The 17,672-nt window shown below is 38.6% G+C and overlaps 1 protein-coding gene across 5 annotated transcripts in view; it reads left to right on the forward strand.

Annotated features, from left to right (window-relative positions):
• The window catches only part of ttll7 (tubulin tyrosine ligase-like family, member 7), a 163,387-nt gene that overhangs the window by 64,090 nt on the left and 81,625 nt on the right, over positions 1–17,672 (forward strand). For all 5 annotated transcript variants that reach the window (XM_051947402.1, XM_051947401.1, XM_051947406.1 and 2 more), the window contains exon 10: positions 14,165–14,259. In XM_051947402.1, coding sequence (XP_051803362.1) covers positions 14,165–14,259 — 95 coding nt within the window. The remainder of the gene's footprint in view (positions 1–14,164; positions 14,260–17,672) is intronic.

Raw genomic sequence — 17,672 nt, forward strand, 5'->3', positions numbered from 1 at the left:
GCAGCTGTGTTTCTTTTTCCTCCTCCATCCTCCCACTCTGAAAACAGCTGACAGAAACGTAAACGTGACGGACCCGACTAATTCCAGCTGACAGCTTCTTCTACCGTCCAGCCTTCGGGAACCCGACCGGCTCTAGGTCTACGCAGGTCGAACTTTCATTTCCTGGCTGCGAGTCCCGGTGTCCGACAAGCGACTGCGACGTTTTAAAGAGCGAGAGAGGCCGCGGTAATTTACAGCGGCACCGACGAGGAAACCCGAGCAGCGGATTCAAAACATACCCAGATCCAGTTTCAGGCCCTGACACAGTTTTTACAGTTTCAGACGGACTCAGAAGGGGAAGGGGGAGAAAAACATGCAAAAAAGAAATGGTGAAATAGGGTGAAATAGACTCCTCAAAATGTTACAAAGTGATCTGCTGAAGAATTTAATTTCCACCTGAGGGCTCGCCATAGGGCAGCGTTTGTGGGCCATGAAATATAGCGAGGACACAGATAAAATGACGGAACGGATCCAGCAGAGGCCAAATCTATAATTAGTGGACGTTGAAAATGTAAGATGTAGTACAATATTATCAAACCAGGGTGGTATTGTTCCCCCATAAAGTTCCTGTAAGCGTATATGTATCAATCTATCTATATTTCCTACTAAAAATACAATAAAATTATGTTTGGGTGGCATTTTAGCAGGTTTTAAGGCTTCTAACATCAGTAAATTTGATATGTAACTGAGGATTTTTGATATTAATTATTATTTTGCTCTTAATAGGAGCACAAAACAGTGCTCATAGTCGTGTATATATCGTTATTAAGTGCTTTCATGTCGTCGTTATGTGAAAATTTAACAACATATGAGTCGTATTTAGGTAAATAAATTTTATCATGTATATGTTTCACCGCTGATGAAACGACAAAAGTCAGACAAAAAAAGACCAGAAAAACAACAAAAACAAGACAAAATATTACAAAAATGAGACAAATGGCTCAAAACAAAGCAAAAAAGTGACAAAAAATTAGATAAAAAAAGTTACAATGCGACCAAAAAATGAACAAAAAATGAGACAAAAAAAAACAGTGAATGAAGTGAAACAGAAAATGACAAAAACATGAGACAAATGACAAAAGTCAGACAAAAAAAGACAAAAAGCAGCAGAAAGAAGACAATTTTACAAAATGAGACACAAAATGACAAAAACGTGAAACGACACAAAGCAAAACAAACAATTTGCCAAAAAAAGTTACAAAGCAGCAAAAAATGGACAATAATGAGACAGAAACATGCAAAAATGAAACAAACTAGACCAAAAACAACTAAAAAGAAACAAAACAACAAGAAGGAAGCACAAAATGACAAAAATGAGAAACAAAATGAGAAAAATGTGAGACAACACGAAAGAAAACAAAAAATGAGAAGAAAAAATGAGACAACAAATGAGAAAACAAATATACGAAGTGGACACAGACGAGACAAAAAAAAGACAAAAAACAATGAATGATATGAAACACAGAATGACAAAAATAAGACAAAGGACACAAGCAAGACAAAAAGGAAACACAAAATGATAAAAACATGAGGGAAATGACAAAAGTCAGACAAATAAGACAAAAAACAAGACAAAATATTACAAAAATGAGACACAAAACAACAAAAAATGAGACAAATACATGAAAGAAAACAAAAAATGACAGAAAATTAGACAAAAAAGTTACAAAGTCACAAAAAATGGACAAAAATGAGGTACAAAATGACCAAAAATGTCGACTAACAACACGAGTGAGACAAAAAAAAACACAAAGCAACACAAATGATACATAAAACAACAGTTAAAGCAAAACACTACATAATGACAAAAATAAGACAAAAAACACTAGCAAGACCACAAGGACACACAAAACGACAAAAATGAGATGACAAAACACACTTTTGAAAACTGTTGCCCCAGAAAGTCCCTGTAAATGTATATATGTAAATCTATCTATATTTACCACTGAAAATACAATAAAATCATTTTTGATTGGCATTTATCAAGTTTTAAGCTTCTAACATCAGGAAAATTTGAGATATGACAGGTATGGCAAGACAAATTTTGAGTTTTTTGCTGTTAGTTGGAGCACAGCGTGATGCCAGATTGGGGTCCTGAATCCTGACTTGTGTCTGATTTGACACAAACCGACCGGTCGTTGTTGAGCAGTGAGATCCCGTCTCACCCAGAGCTCTGGTGATTTGATTATTGATGACGGCGGTCTAACTAGCGCCTCCTCATCCGTCTCTTCTGCTCCGTCTTTGTGCAGTGATTGGCAGCTAACGAGGCGGGCCTGTTTGGTCGACTGTAGCCGCCGTTTGTTTGTGTCTCTGAGCGGTTGTGTGTCTGCGTTATGACAACAGGCTTCCCCTCAAACCCTTTTCCTGCCCTCCGTCCACGATTGTTTCAAGATGAGTTTGGTTTTCGCCCGTCTGTCCCTCAGAGCCCGACATAATCCAGACTTCCTCTCCTTTCCGAGAGTTTGTGTTTGTGCTGGGGGTGTGTTTACAAAGGAACACAACATTTAGTCATCTGGAACTGAACGACTGAGGATTTTACTTTATCATCAAAACAACAAAAAAAGACAAAAACAAGACAAAATTATGCAAAAATGAGACACAAAACAACAAAAAGAGAGAAACGAAAGGATAAAAACATGAGACAAACGAAAAAGTCAGACAAAAAACAACAAAAGCAAGACAAAAATTACAGAAATGAGACACAAAATGACAAAAAATTAGAAAAAAATGACAAGGGACAAAACATGAGACAAACGACAAAAAAGAACAAAAATATGACAAAGTATTACAAAAACGACACACAAAATGACAAAATACAAAAAAATTAGACAAACGATACAAAACAAAATTTAAGTGACCAAAACGAAATTAATGACAAAAATGAGACAAAAAAATGACAATAGCGATAAACAAAACAACAAAACTAGACAAACAATACAAGGGAGACTACAAACAAAACAACAAAAGCAACATGCAAAACAACAAATACAAGTAAACACAAAATGACAAAAATAGGACAAAAAACACAAACGAGACAAAAAGGAAACACAAAACAACAAAAAATGAGAAACAAAATTACCAAAAATGAGACAAACGAGCGGAAACAAAACAAAAAGAGACAATTTATCAAAAATGTTACAAAGCGACTAAAAATGGACAAAAACGAGAAACAAAATGACAAGAATGTGAGACAAACAACAGACAAAAAAACAACAAAACAAGACAAAATATTACAAAAACGTGACACAAAATGACAAACACTGAGAGAAATAACACAAGCAAGACAAAAAAGACAAAAAAATACACAAAACAACAAAAACAATGCACAGAACAACAAATAAAGTAAAACGCAGTGACAAACAACAAAAGTCAGACAAAAAGACGACAAAACAACAAAGCATGGCAAAATATGTTAAAAAATGAGACACAAAATGACAAAAAATGAGGCAAAGAACATGAAACAAGATAAAATTAGACAAAAACGTGAGAAAAAAATGGACAAATGAGACAAAAAAAGACACAAACAACACAAAATGATACACAAAAAGATAGAAAACGACAAAAACTCCACCAAAACAACGAATAAAGCAAAACACAAAATGACAAAGGTGAGACAAAAAGGAAACACAAAACGACAAAAATGAGAAACAAGGACAAAAACATGAGATAAGCCGTTTTGTTTGGAGGTGAGTCCGTCTTTCCCGTCTCTAATCAGAGTGTCTCTAACCCTGACAACAGCACACCAACACCACTGTGTGTTCAGGGTGATTAGGGAGGAATCTACTCGCTACCTGTGCTCTGCAAATAATTCTCATCCCTGCATGATTGAATTTTTCTGGGCTGAAGAACGATGGAGGAGAACACATCCAGTTTGATATCCTCAATTATCTCCCCCAGTCCGTCCTGCCCTCGTCCACCTGTCCTTCTCCTCTCATTAATCTCTGGCTCTGAGTGGATTCGTTCGTCCTTCCTCCCCTCAGACGGCCTCCAGGTGGCAGTAGTGACCTGTGAGCGGCTCTCTGGCTTCATAAGAGGTTTATTAAAGAATAATTAGAATGATGTATGGGACTGTCTGTCTCCATCCACATCCATTCTCTCCCAACATGACTATTTCATGGAATAAGTATCAAATTAGGAGCGCTGGCTTTTTGTATGTGGGGCAGTTGGAAACACACCCCAACATTTAGTCATTTATCATCAGGCGTGTGTGACACTCACTCTGTGTGTGTGTGTGTGTGATTGAGCAGGAAGATATAAGCTGCATGTTTATGAGTGACATATGGAGCGTGTGCCGTGTGTAGCGTGTGCATCGTGTGGCTGAAAGACTTGAAAGGAAGACGTGAATTCTTGCATGTTTGTGACAGACAGTTTTGGCCATCAGAGTGTTTTTATTGATTTATTTCTGTTTGTTGGTGAGAATTAATCCTGTAAGACCCAAATATATTTAAAAAAGAGCCAAAAAGAAAAGAAAAAACTAACAATAATAGGAATTTACACACACACACACACACACACACACACACACACACACACACACACACACACACACACACACACGTGTGTGTGTGTGTGTGTGTGTGTGTGTAAATATACATATATGTATAGACACATATTTGTACAACGAGACACAAAACAACTGAAACAACACTAAATTTTTCAAAAATGAGACATAAAACAACAAAAAAAGGACAAACGACAAAAGTCAGACAAAGACACATAAACACATATATATATGTATTATATGTATATATGTATATGTATTTGTCTTTTGTTGTCCGACTTCTGTCATTTGCCTCATTTTTGTCGTTTTCTAATTTTTTGTCATTTTGTGTCTCTTTTTTATGCGAATATCTATATATCTATCTATCTATAGAGATAGATAGATATATAGATGATAGATCTGCATATATAAACCCTGATGCAGTAAAGCTGATGTAATATTTCTGTATCAGAGGGTTTTACAGTGTACAGTGCATCCTCTTATACCTGCTTTTCTTCTTCTTTTTTTATTTCTGTGCACCTTTGAGCATCTTTTCTTGACTTCCAACCCTCCTGCAGCTCTCCTGCCAGTCATCCAGTCAGTCATTCAGGATGACTGCTAGCTAAGCTGAGCATCGGTCCGCTCGCTCCCAGGACCTTTTAGAGTTTCGGACTGAGTAAAACGCCACGAAAAAAAGCCAAGAACAAAACAGTGATTGATAAGACGGCTGAAACAAGAGAGGGACTTAACAGGGCGGCCAGCTGTCTGTCTTTCTGTCGCTCTGCTACTCATGCTCGCTTTTCTGCCTCTCTCATTCCTCCATTGTGCGGCAACAAACACTCCATTCTGACAGCGGTTGAACTGTGCCGATACCCTCGAGTGTGCGGGGCAAAATGGGAGGCTTGTCAAAGCAGTGGTTGTTTACACTCTGCCAGGAATAATAAGACGGGGTCGTATTTCTGAAGCGATTAATCACGAGCGGCGGCCCCCTCCTCGTACTCGTGTTTTAGGCTGTTCCAGACGAGGAGGAAACGTCGACGTGGGGAGGCAATTTGTTGTGGAAATAAAGCAGCTGATTGTTGTTGATCCAACGCCGTGGCGGCTTCGTCAGGGTCGGCGTGGAACAGAGGAGGCCTCAGGTCCAAACTCCTTGATGCCCACCACATTTTAAAACAACTGTACATTTATTATTTATCAAAGCAGGACTCATATGTTGTTAAATTTACACATGAAGACGACATATGAGCACTTTGTACATATAAGGACAATATATACACAACTATGAACACCAGTTTGTGCTCCTACTAGTAGCAAAATAATAATGAGTATCAAAACGACAAAAACGTAAGACAAACGACAGAAAAAAGACAAAAAACAACAAAACAAGACAAAAATGAGGCAAGTCACACAAACAAAAGTGAGACAAAAATTGGACAAAAAAAGTTGCAAAATTGCAAAAAGAAGACAAAAAAACAAGCGAGACAAAAAGGAAACACAAAATAACAAAAACGAGAAACAAAATGACAACAACATGAGACAAACGACAAAAGTCAGACAAAAACTAGATAAAATATTACAAAAATGAGACGCAAACTGACAAAAATGAGACAGAAAATGACAAAAAATCTGACAAGAAATTTACAAAGTGGCAAAAACAATGGACAAACAACACAAGCGAGACAAAAAAAGACACAAAAAAACCCCACAAAAACCCTTTTTTTTAATCCTTTAAAAACCTACCATTGTGCACCAGGACATATTCTTACATTTCTACATACTGAAGTGCAATTTGTTGGAGTATTTTTTATTTGCTTTACATCAATATAACCCTTATATCCCAAGTTTTAATAAAATGTATTGGCTTATGTCTTAACTGCTGCAATAAATTGCGTAAAAGTGCAATAAACCTAAAAAATGTCTTTCAAAATACAGAAATTTGTGTGCTTTATCGTGTATTTTTACAAACCTATCACTGAAACCAAAAAGCGCTCTGAGACCTGGTGAATGTGTGAAATGTTAGTGGATCTCCCCAGATTTTATAAGCAGAAAAAATGAAGGATCTATCTGATCTGGTTTCACATCTACCACCAATCAAACATGAATATGTGATCGACTCTACAGGGTTATAGAGTCTGATGATCTCAGATGCTCCAGTGAGTCAGACCTTGCCTCCAAACCAGAGGCTGAAGAGGATTTTTCACTTAGAAATTGAGCTATGAAATTAAACTAGAAAAGCCTTCAGAAAGCTCAGTCCTCCTCCAAGGCTGCTCATTCCCCCATATGTCACTGTCAGAAATGCAGCATTTGTTTAGTAGTTATTGATCATCAGAAATCACAGCAACAGTTATTATAGATGTACCCACAAACAAAATGGCCTTGCACTGAGTGCAGGCGTGTGTTCTGCATGTGTACGTTATGTTTAGATACCGAATAGCGTGATCTAAACATGTAGCAGATGACGGGAATTAATGGGACTCAGAAACACCCCCACAGTTCAATCAGTTGTTCCTTGGATCATTTCTGATGGATAAGTCCTGATAAGTCCTCAGTGGTGGATTTGTAGTAGGATCGCAATCAGCTGATGTAGTGTTCACTTGTGGACACATGGTTACAGTGACATCCTGCCGCTATCTGGCAACGATACAGAAATCTTTAACTAATCTCCACCTTTGTCCAAATTATTAGAAATTTGTCCAGAACTCGTTCAAAAAATCCTCTTTTCATGTTCAATTTGTCCAAAATGAGTTAAACATCTGGAATGGCTTAGAAGGATTCCAAAAATGACTGAAAACAATAAAAAAAAGCATCCAAAATTTGACCTCAGAAATTAGAGTGTTCTCCAAATGTTGTCAAAAATGGTCAAAAATTACCCAAAATGGGTGAAAAATGACTCAAATTAGTCCAGAACTTGCTAAAAAAAATCCTCCTGAACTGTTCAAAACCTGTCCAAGATGAGTTAATTGTCTAAGATGGCTGAGAAGAGTTTAAAAAATTACTAAAAAATGGGTCCAAAGTTACTTTAAAATGTCTTCAAACTGTTAAAATGTTCTTTAAAAGTAAGAATTATTCATAAATATTGGTGGTCCTCTTCAAGTTAAAGTTGCTCTGTATTAGCTAAAGTTGCTCTATTTTGGTTAAAGTTGCTCTATGTTAGCTAAAGTTGCTCAATGTTAGTTAAAGTTGCTCTATGTTAGCTAAAGTTGCTCTATTTTGGTTAAAGTTGCTCTATGTTAGCTAAAAGTTGCTCTACAAGTGACCCCAAACTTCTGAACAACAGTGTACGTATAAAATACAAATGGCTTTACATGACATTGATTTTTAAATTTTTTTATTTGCATTTTGAAATGTTTTCTTCTCATGGAGTTGATAAATTCACTCCTTTTCTGTTCAGAGTGTGAATATGTGAAATAAATGATTTCATTTAATATGCTGATGACACTTATTAAGCCAAGCAGAAGCAGTTTTAATACGGACATAATACTTTTTTACCTTAAAACGGGTCAGTTTGACCCGCAGCATAGCAGGAGGGTCAATATACTGAACTCCAGCTCCTAAAAAATAACAGATTCCATTAAATATTAGTGTTTCTGAGCTGTTTTTATGACAGTAAAGTTGTCCTATCGTTGACAGCGGCTCTCAGTGATGATTTCGGTGGTGAAATGTGGAAAAAGTGTTCCATAAATCACTTCACACTGGAAGTACCTTAGCTGTCTTATGTGTTAATGTGACAGCAGGAGGTTCAGACTCGTGTTAAAAGTGAAATCTTACCAGGCTGGACCCAGTAAACCTGCCAGTAGGAAGCCAGCATGTCAGTTTAACAGAAAGTGGAGGATGTCTGGAAGGAGTTGGCCTGAATCTGGACTCCACATGAGAGCCACTAAATCCTCCCCGACATGAAGTAGGTCTGCGTGGACGTGCCTTTGTGAGCACGTCTGTGTGACCACATGTGTGTTTTTGTGTACAGCAGCCATTTATCAGAAGGAGGGGTGATGAATGTCTTCCAGCGCAAAGAGGAAAATAGGAACAGAGACCTTATCCGGCTCTTTGACTCAATGGAAAGCAGTACAATGCATCCCTGTGTGTGCCGAGGACAGAGCTCCACTCCGACCTGCAGTACCTCACCTAAAGAAGAAAAAACACCACAAAAGAAGAAAACAGAAGGGAAGAGAGGTCTGTTTTCATTTAGTGACAGCCGCAGTGAAAGCCCATAGGTAGCAGTGATCCCGGCGACGCTTGTCTCGTTACTTGTCTTCATTTCTTAGTTTGATTTGCGGTGTCAAGCTGTCACCGGATAGACTGGCGTTGCAGCACTCACTGCTCCCGCCTGTCGCACTCCTTTTCTCATGGTTAGCTTCTCTTCCCACTGTATTTCTCACCGCGGTCACCAGAACGCCGGCCGGGCCCTCCTCCTCTGGTCGTTTACCTCTCCTCATCCTGTGTTCTCCTTCTCCTCTCTGGCAGAGGAAGCAGGACCGGTCTGGTCCTAATGAACCCCTGCAGGCTCCCAAAGCCCCGCTCTGATTTCCTTAAGTGACTCTGGCAGGGTCTTAAAGGAGCCTCGGTCGCTCCAAGACGCATTCAATAAAAAATGTCAGATGAAAAGATTAGAAGCTGCTTTTTGCCCGTTCTTTGATTCGCATCGGCGTCGCATCAGCCCAAATATCAGGAGCAGTTTTTCACAGGACGCCTTCTATCTCATCTGATCATCCAATTAAATCACAGAAACATCAAAGAAGGAGCTGCAAAACATTTAGAAAACTCCACACAGGACAGGCAAAGCTTTTATTTTCTGCACCTAGACCTGTGTCATTGAGCTGCCGTTGTTTCTGAAGGCAGCTGAGATGAAGAGGAGCCTCGTTAGACTTTCTCCTCTTGGATCGGAATCATCTGAAAACTGTGAGTTGGTCTGGCGGATTGTTTACTGAAGAACAAACAAAGGTGGACAAATGCAGCCAATTATGTGACGATCAGCGTTGGTTTGTCTGTTTATCAAAATTTACTCAAAACAGACCAACAGATTTTCATGAAATTTTCAGGGAAGGTCAGAAATGACACAAGAACCAAGTGATTAGATTCTTGGCAGTGATGCAGCTTATAGTCTGGATCCATGGATTTGTAATGATTTCTGTATCATTGCAAGATAGTGGCACAGTGTCACTGTAACCATGACAACGTGCCTGGAAAATCCAGACTGACTTTATTTATGTATTAATATAAATACAAATAAAGGCAGTCTGGCATCGTAATGATAGGAGACGATTTCAAAAAGGAGGGGCTAACGAATGCAGCTTGAACGAGAAAGAACCAATCAGCATAACACGGATGTGACGCACAAACAAATTGACCTTGAAGTCCATGTAGTCCAAACAAACAATGGGATGCAGCAGAGAAAGCGTCACGGTGAATGATTACTGCCGTTTTTGTCACAAAAATCTGCGAATACATGGGGTACTCTCAAGTACAACACTTATTTTTGAAAAGGCTACGCAACAAAAGACTCCTTCCGAACGATTAGCGGTGTTAGGAATAACTTTGTTACTGTTTGTGTTTGGTTACGGGAGGTGCACAGATGTTTTATGGGTAATCCAGGCGCTGAAGATGATGCAGCATTAACTCCCGCCTCCTGTGCTATGATTGGTCGTACCAAACTTTCCCGGGAGGGAAACGCGATTCAATTCGCCCAATGCCAAACTGATTCTCCTGTATCTCCTAACATGGAGATAGGAGATTACATGGAGATTCAGTTTGGATTTCCAAGCTACATGACAACAAGTGAACACTACATCAGCTGATTGTGATCCTACTACAATCCACCACTGAGGACTTATCAGGACTTATCCATCAGAAATGATTCAAGGAACAATTGATTAAATTGTGGGGGTGTTTCTGAGTTCCATCAATTCCTGCCGCCGCTACATATTTAGGCCCACGCTATTCGGTATCTGTACAAAACATACATACAGAACACACGCCTGAGCTCAGCACAAGGTCATTTTGTTTGTGGGTACATCTGTATAAATGAACACATCCTAAGTTGCCGTGATTTCTCATCATCAATAACTAATAAACAAATGCTGCATTTCTGACATGTGGGGGAATGAGCAGCCTTGGAGGAGGACTGAGCTCTCTGAGTGCTTTTCTAGTTTATTATTTTACTGTTAATGAAGGACTAGTTAAATTAGGATTATGATTCTCTTATTTGGAACAATAACAGTAAATTTACAAATTCTACCAGACATAGAATAAGGTTTCTAAAATTTGTGTACTTTTTGTTCTTTTTCCATCTAAACGTGGAAGCTTCCTTATCCACCACAGTCTCATGCTTCTTGGGTGTTTGGAGTTCAGGTCTGCTGCAAAAAAGACAGTTTGAATTTCTTTTTGTTGTTTTGTGTCTCAATTTGTAATAATTTGTTTAGTTTTGTTGTTTTTTTGTCGGGCTTCTGTCATTTTGTGTCTCGTTTTTGTCATTTTTCTGTCACATTTTTGTCTGAACTTTGTCGCTTATCCATTGTCACTTTTGTCTCCTGTCGTTTGCCTCATTTTTTTGTCGTTTTGGTTCACGTTTCTATCATTTTGAGTTTCCTTTTTGTAACATTTTGACTTGTTGTTTTTTGCCTTTTTGGCTGGCTTTTGTCATTTGTCACTTGTCTTTGTCGTTTTGGTCTTGTTTTGTCCTTTATACATTTTTTGCCAGTTTTGTTTCATACCGTTCATCTCGTGGTTCATGTTGTAGCTTTTGTGTCTTCTTTTGTCTCGCTTGTGTTGTTTGTCCATTTTTTTTGCTGCTTTGTAATGTTTTTGTCAAATTTTTTGTCTCTTTTTTATTTGTTTCGTGTTCGTTTGTCTCATTTTTGTCATTTGTGTCTGATTTTTGTAATATTTTGTCTTGCTGTTGGTGTTTTTTGTCTTTTTTGTCTGACTTTTGTCGTTTGTCTCATTTTTTTGTCATTTTGTTCTTATTTTTGTCATTTTGTGTTTTCTTTTTGTCTCGCTTGTGTTTTTTGTCTGATTTTGTCACTTATAAGCTTCCTTATTGAACCAAATCTACATGCTTCTTGGGTGTTTGGGGTTCAGTTCTGCTCCTAAAAAGACAGTTGAATCTCTTGAGCGAGGTAATATTTTAGTCCTATTTATTTTATTGGCAGACTAATGATACTAATAGATATTCTTTCAGTCGTTCCACGCTCATCTGGGCGACCTGAACCCTGTTCTCCATCAGTTCCTGGGGTTGTGATTTAAATATTATGCTCCTAAATCTGCAGTAGTAATGGCTCGTTCAGAGGAATGAGAGGAAAACTACCCCTCCAACCCTCGAGATGCTTCACACGTGTCTGTAAAAAGAAATATTTCCGGTTGTAAACAGCTTGGTGTCTCTTTCCTCATCTCCCCTTTACCCACAGTCCTAATTGGAGGATAGAATGGATCTACATCAGGCACTAAAACCTGTGATTAGCTCAGTTTTGCTCCGTTGCTAGGAATCAGGATTTGCGATTGGCTTGTTGTGCTGCTTTGATGTCTTCAGCTGTATCCAACGGCTTTTTTCAAACAATGTTTCCGACACAATACTCGCTCCGACTGCAGATTAAGACGACTGGAAGGAGAAATTTCTAGCCAGACTTCCACAAACTATTAGCTGTAATTATCTATGAAGCAGATCAGCTTCAGCCAGATGCTTCTGTTGGTGATCATAAACCAGGTATTGTATTCTGGAGTTCGTACGGACATGTGTGATCACAATTAAAATAAAAGACTCGAAACCAGGTGTGTCCAACATGCGGCCTGCAGGCCAAAAGTGGTCCTCCAGAGGGTCCAATCCAGCTGTCAAAGTGTAAAAATTACAGGAGAAGACATTAACTGCAGATTGTAATTAGTAAAACTATAAATTTAAAATAATTTCTAGACCATGACAAGTTGTTTGGATCATAAATTAAAATCTCGATTGATCATTGTTCTTGTCATTTGTGTCTCGTTTTTGTAACATTTTGTCTTGTTTTTTGTCTTTTTTTGTTGTTTGTGTCATTTGTCATCTCGTTTTTGTACATTTTTTGTGGCTTTGTAACTTTTTGTCTAATTTTTTGTCTCTTTTTTGTGTTGTTTCATGCATTTGTCTCATGTTGGTCATTTTATTTCTCACTTTTGTCGTTTTGTGTCTTGTTTTTGTAATAATTTGTCTTGTTTCATAGTTTTTTGTCTTTTCCATCTGACTTTTGTCATTTTGATCATAAAGTAAAATCCTCCAGGTGACTAAATGTTGTGTTCCTTTGTAGACACTCTGTCATCTGGAAGTTGTGATGTGGAAATGATAAACTGAGGCTGAATGTTGATGAAACTGAATTTAATTTTCCTAAGAAATTTCAGGGTGTTCATAATGTAAAAACATGCACTTAAACAAAGGAAAATTGTGGAATTGTGTTTATTTATAGGTTATTATGCTGTGATTTTACTGGTCACTGGAGAGCAAACTGGGCTGCAATGTGGAACTAGAATGAGTTTGTTCCTCTGTTCTAACAGGTGAACATCATGGCATGCTTAAGGAAAGGTATTTACTTGATCATTATGTTAAGTGCATTCATGTTTGTGTTGGATTTAAATATAGTGACTTCCTGAAAAAGTCCCATTTTTCTGTATCCAGCCCTGAACATGCCCTAATTGGATTTTTTTGGCTCACGTTATCGTGCGATTACCTGCACCACCTGCATGCACTATTATTAAAGCCCTTACAGATCTAATAATATCGAATCCACCCACTCCTGCTATTGTTCGCGCCTAAATAAAAAAAGAAAAATCGGGTGGTTTGAGCAGCGGTTTGGACGGCGTCAGGAGGAGCCGCGACTTTATCTCAACAATCGAGGTTTATCAACCCCAGCCAGCCTCTCGCTGTGGCCATCTGTTGCTTTGTCATTTGAAGTCACCTCACAGGAAGACCGCATCCCAGCCACATCCCAGTTCATTCACCCTCTCCTCTTTTGTTTGTCTCACATAATCTGTTTCTCACCTTGGGAGGGAGAACATAACAAAGAGTGAAAGAATTGATTTGTTGTGTCAGGTATAATAACTGATATTTGAATACCTCGGTGCTGGAAACTGCTCCGTTAGAAAGGAGTATTTTTTCCCTCCCTCGGATGATACCATCTTTGTAGCTCAAAATCACAGGTGGCTTTTTTTCTGTTCTTGCTCCAGCTGAATGTCTCTGAGCGCCGCTGATTGTGTGTGATGGCGCCGAAGCTGAGTAATTCTCTGATGCGCTCAGAGATACTATGGAGGTACAGCAGAGGTGTCAGGCTGTCGTTAGCGTACTTACTTACTGCTACCGAGTCGTGGACGCCGGTCACTCGTGTGGCGAAACGTTTAACCCACGCAGTTTGTTGTTTGCGCGCATTCATGCACCAAGATTTAAAGCCTGAGAGTTCCAAAGTGTCCTTCAAAGAGCCTCATTTTCTCCTCTCTTCTCTCCACTCCTCACCTGAAGGAACAGATCTCGTTTTCTTTTCCAAAGATGTCCTAAATCCACTCCTGTAATTGCATAGCATTTCTGTCTACTGAACTGAGAAGAAAGAACCAAAAGGGGGAAGAAAAAAATGAGACGAAGCAGAGAAAAAAATCCTGAATATTCTTTCAATGTTTCTCCTCTCTCTTCTCTGGCAGATCAATCGAGCGCCGAGCTTTGGGACCGATCAGAAGATTGATTACGACGTGAAGAAAGGGGTGCTGCTCAACGCTCTGAAACTCCTCAACATTAGGTAGTGTTTTCCCTGCACACATTCCTGCACTCCAGGGATGGGGATAACGTTAAAATAAACGGCATTACTAACGCCATTACTAACGTCGATAAAATAAACAACGTTACTAACGGCGTTAAATAAAAAGCGTCACTAACGTCATTAAAATAAATGATGTTACTAACGGCCTTAAAATAAAAGGCATTAGAATAATCAACTTTACTAACCGTGTTACTAGTAGCATTAAATAAAAGCCCATAAAATAATGGCGTTACTAACGGCATTAAAATAAACAGCGTTACTAACGCGGCGTTAAAATATACGGCGTTAAAATAAGCGACGTTACTAACGACGTTAAAACGACGTTACTAACTCCGTTAAAATAAACAGCATTACTAATGGCGATACTAACGGTGTCAAAATAAATGGCGTTACTAACGGCGTTAAAATAAACGGCGTTACAATAAACGGCTGTTACTAACGATGATAAAATAAACGGCGTTACTAACAGCGTTAAAATTAACGGCGTTACTAATGACGATAAAATAAACGGCGTTACTAACGGCGTCAAAATAAACGGCGTTACTAACGATGATAAAATAAACGGCGTTACTAACAGCGTTAAAATTAACGGCGTTACTAATGACGATAAAATAAACGGCGTTACTAACGGCGTCAAAATAAACGGCGTTACTAACGATGTTAAAATAAACAGCGTTACTAACAGCGTTGAATAAACGCTGTTACTAACGGCGTTAAAATAAATGGCGTTACCTAACGGCGTTAAAACGACGTTATTCACTCCGTTAAAATAAACAGCATTACTAATGGCGATACTAATGGTGTCAAAATAAACGCCGTTACTAACGGCGTCAAAATAAGCGGCGTTACTAACGGCATTAAAATAAACGGCGTTACTAACGGCATTAAAATAAACGGCGTTACTAACGATGTTAAATAAACGGCGTTACTAACGGCGTTAAAATAAACGGCGTTACTAATGGCGATACTAACGGTGTTAAAATAACGACGTTACTAACGGCGTTAAAATAAACGGCGTTACTAACGGCGTTAAAATAAACGACGTTACTAATGGCGATACTAACGGTGTTAAAATAAACGACGTTACTAACGACGTTAAAATAAACGACGTTACTAACGACGTTAAAACGACGTTACTAACTCCGTTAAAATAAACAGCGTTACTAATGGCGATACTAACGGTGTTAAAATAAACGACGTTACTAACGGCGTTAAAAAGCATTAACTAACGGTGTTACTAAAGCCGTCAATAACACCATTAGTAACACCGTTTATTTTGAATTTTTTTGATGATTTTTTTGTCTGTTTTTTGTTTTGCTTTGTCTCATTTTTGTCATTTTGTTTAGCGATTTTTTTGTTTTTCTTTTGTCTCGCTTGTGTTCTTTGTCTTGTTTTTCTTGTTTTTTGTCTTTTTGTCTGTCGTTTGTTGTTTATCTTATATTTTTCTCATGTTTATCATTTTGTTTCCTTTTTGTCTCGTTTGTGCTTTTTTGTTTTTGTCACTTTGTGTTTTGCTTTATTTATTATTTTGTGTATCGTTTTTGTCGTTTTGTTTTTGTGTCGTTTGTCCATGTTTATGCCACTTCGTATCTTTTTTGTCTTTTTTGTCTCTTCTTTGTTTTGTTTCGTGTCACTTTGTTTCTCACTTTGTCGTTTTGTGTCTCACTTTTGTAATATTTTGCCTTGTTTTTGTTGTTTTTTTTGTCTGACTTCTGACGTGTCTGTGAAGGTTCTCAGTTGTCATTTAACTTCACCTCTAGTGGTTAAATAGCTGGGACTCTCCAAACTAGTTTTAGAACTGAAGAAGCCGCTCAGATGAGAGGCGAAACATCTTCAAGATCACAAGAATAAGTCCAGTTGCCTGAACTAAACCCTTCACCTCCGACTTCTGACGTTTGTCTCGTGTTTTTGTCATTTTGTTTCTCGCTTTTATGGTTTCGTGTCTCATTTTTGTAGTTTTGTGTCATTTTTGTCATCTTATGTCTCATTTTTGTAATATTTTGTCTTGTTTCTGTTAAGTCACATCAAAGCGAACGTTTTCTTTATCTGACATCCCTGAAGGAAAAAAAACTCCAAATTGCATTGACGGGCGGCACAGTTTGGCTTTTATCTTGTTTTGATTTGGCGCCGGTGAGACAATGGAGACGTTAATGCGATCGTAGCGGGAGGTTTTGAGCGTTGGACAAATAATTACGGCCCTGGTAGATCCGTGTATTTCTGCGGCGGGTGCAAAGACAGGTAATGGCCGAGGCACAAAGCCGGGCCTCCACTGAGCGCTTTGTGTACCCTTCAATTAGACAAAGCCGAGTGTGTGGGCGACTTTCTGGAGCTGTCACTTTTACCTGTACGCCGTTCTACCTGCGGTTTACCCCCGCTCTGTGTATTTACATAAGCGTCCTGTTTTACTTTGCTCTGCGGCTCTTAGTATTGTGATGTATTTTTGTCTACGTAGCGTTTGTTTGTGTGTGTTTGCTGCCTTCTCCATCCCTGGATACACCAAGTCTCTCCGCTGATTGATCATCGTACACCAGACCTCTGGATCTCTGCTCTCTCTTTCTTTTTCTCTGTCCTCCCCTTACTGCTCTAAATATAACCTCAACCAGTCGCACAAACACACATGGATCAATTACATGCAGCACCGTAGATCTAGTTTGGCCGTGTGTGGTGCAGCCAACCCACAAAAAAACAAAAAACAAAAACCCCTCTTACTCGGCTTCCGCTACATAAACAAGTCTCTATCAAAATGATTAATTTTGATTCGTTGGTGTCTTTTGTCATTTTTTTTTGGGCTCGTTTTTTGCCCATTTTTTTTGTCTCTTTTAGTATTTTTCTGTCTTTTTTGTTTTGTTTTGTGTCGTTTGTCTCATTTTTTGTTGTTTTGTTTCTCATTTTTGCGTTTTGTGTCTCAGTTTTCTAATATTTGGTCACTTTTGTTGTTTTTTTTGTCTGATCTTTAGCATTTTGTTTCTCATTTTTGCCGTTTTGTGTTTCCTTTTTGTCTCATTTGTGGTTTTTTGTCTTATTTTTCTCATCTTGTATTTTGCGTTAGTCATTGTTTTGTGTAGTGTTTTTGTTGTTTTGTATTTTGTCTCGTTTCTGTTTTGTCTATTTTTTGTCATTTTGTTTCTTGCCTATGGGCTGCTCAGTGGTGTAGTGGTTAGCACTTTCACCTTGCAGCAAGAAGATCCCTGGTTTGAATCCCAGGGTGGCCCTGGGATCTTTCTGCATGGAGTTTGCATGTTCTCCCTGTTCATGCGTGGGTTTTCTCTGGGTACTCCGGCTTCCTCCCACAGTCCAAAAACATGCTGAGGTTAATTGATTACTCTAAATTGTCCATAGGTGTGAATGTGAGTGTGATTGTGTGTCTGTATATGTAGCCCTGTGACAGACTG

This window comes from Acanthochromis polyacanthus, chromosome 4 (genome assembly GCF_021347895.1).
Source record: "Acanthochromis polyacanthus isolate Apoly-LR-REF ecotype Palm Island chromosome 4, KAUST_Apoly_ChrSc, whole genome shotgun sequence".
In the NCBI taxonomy this organism is placed as follows: Eukaryota; Metazoa; Chordata; class Actinopteri; family Pomacentridae; genus Acanthochromis; species Acanthochromis polyacanthus.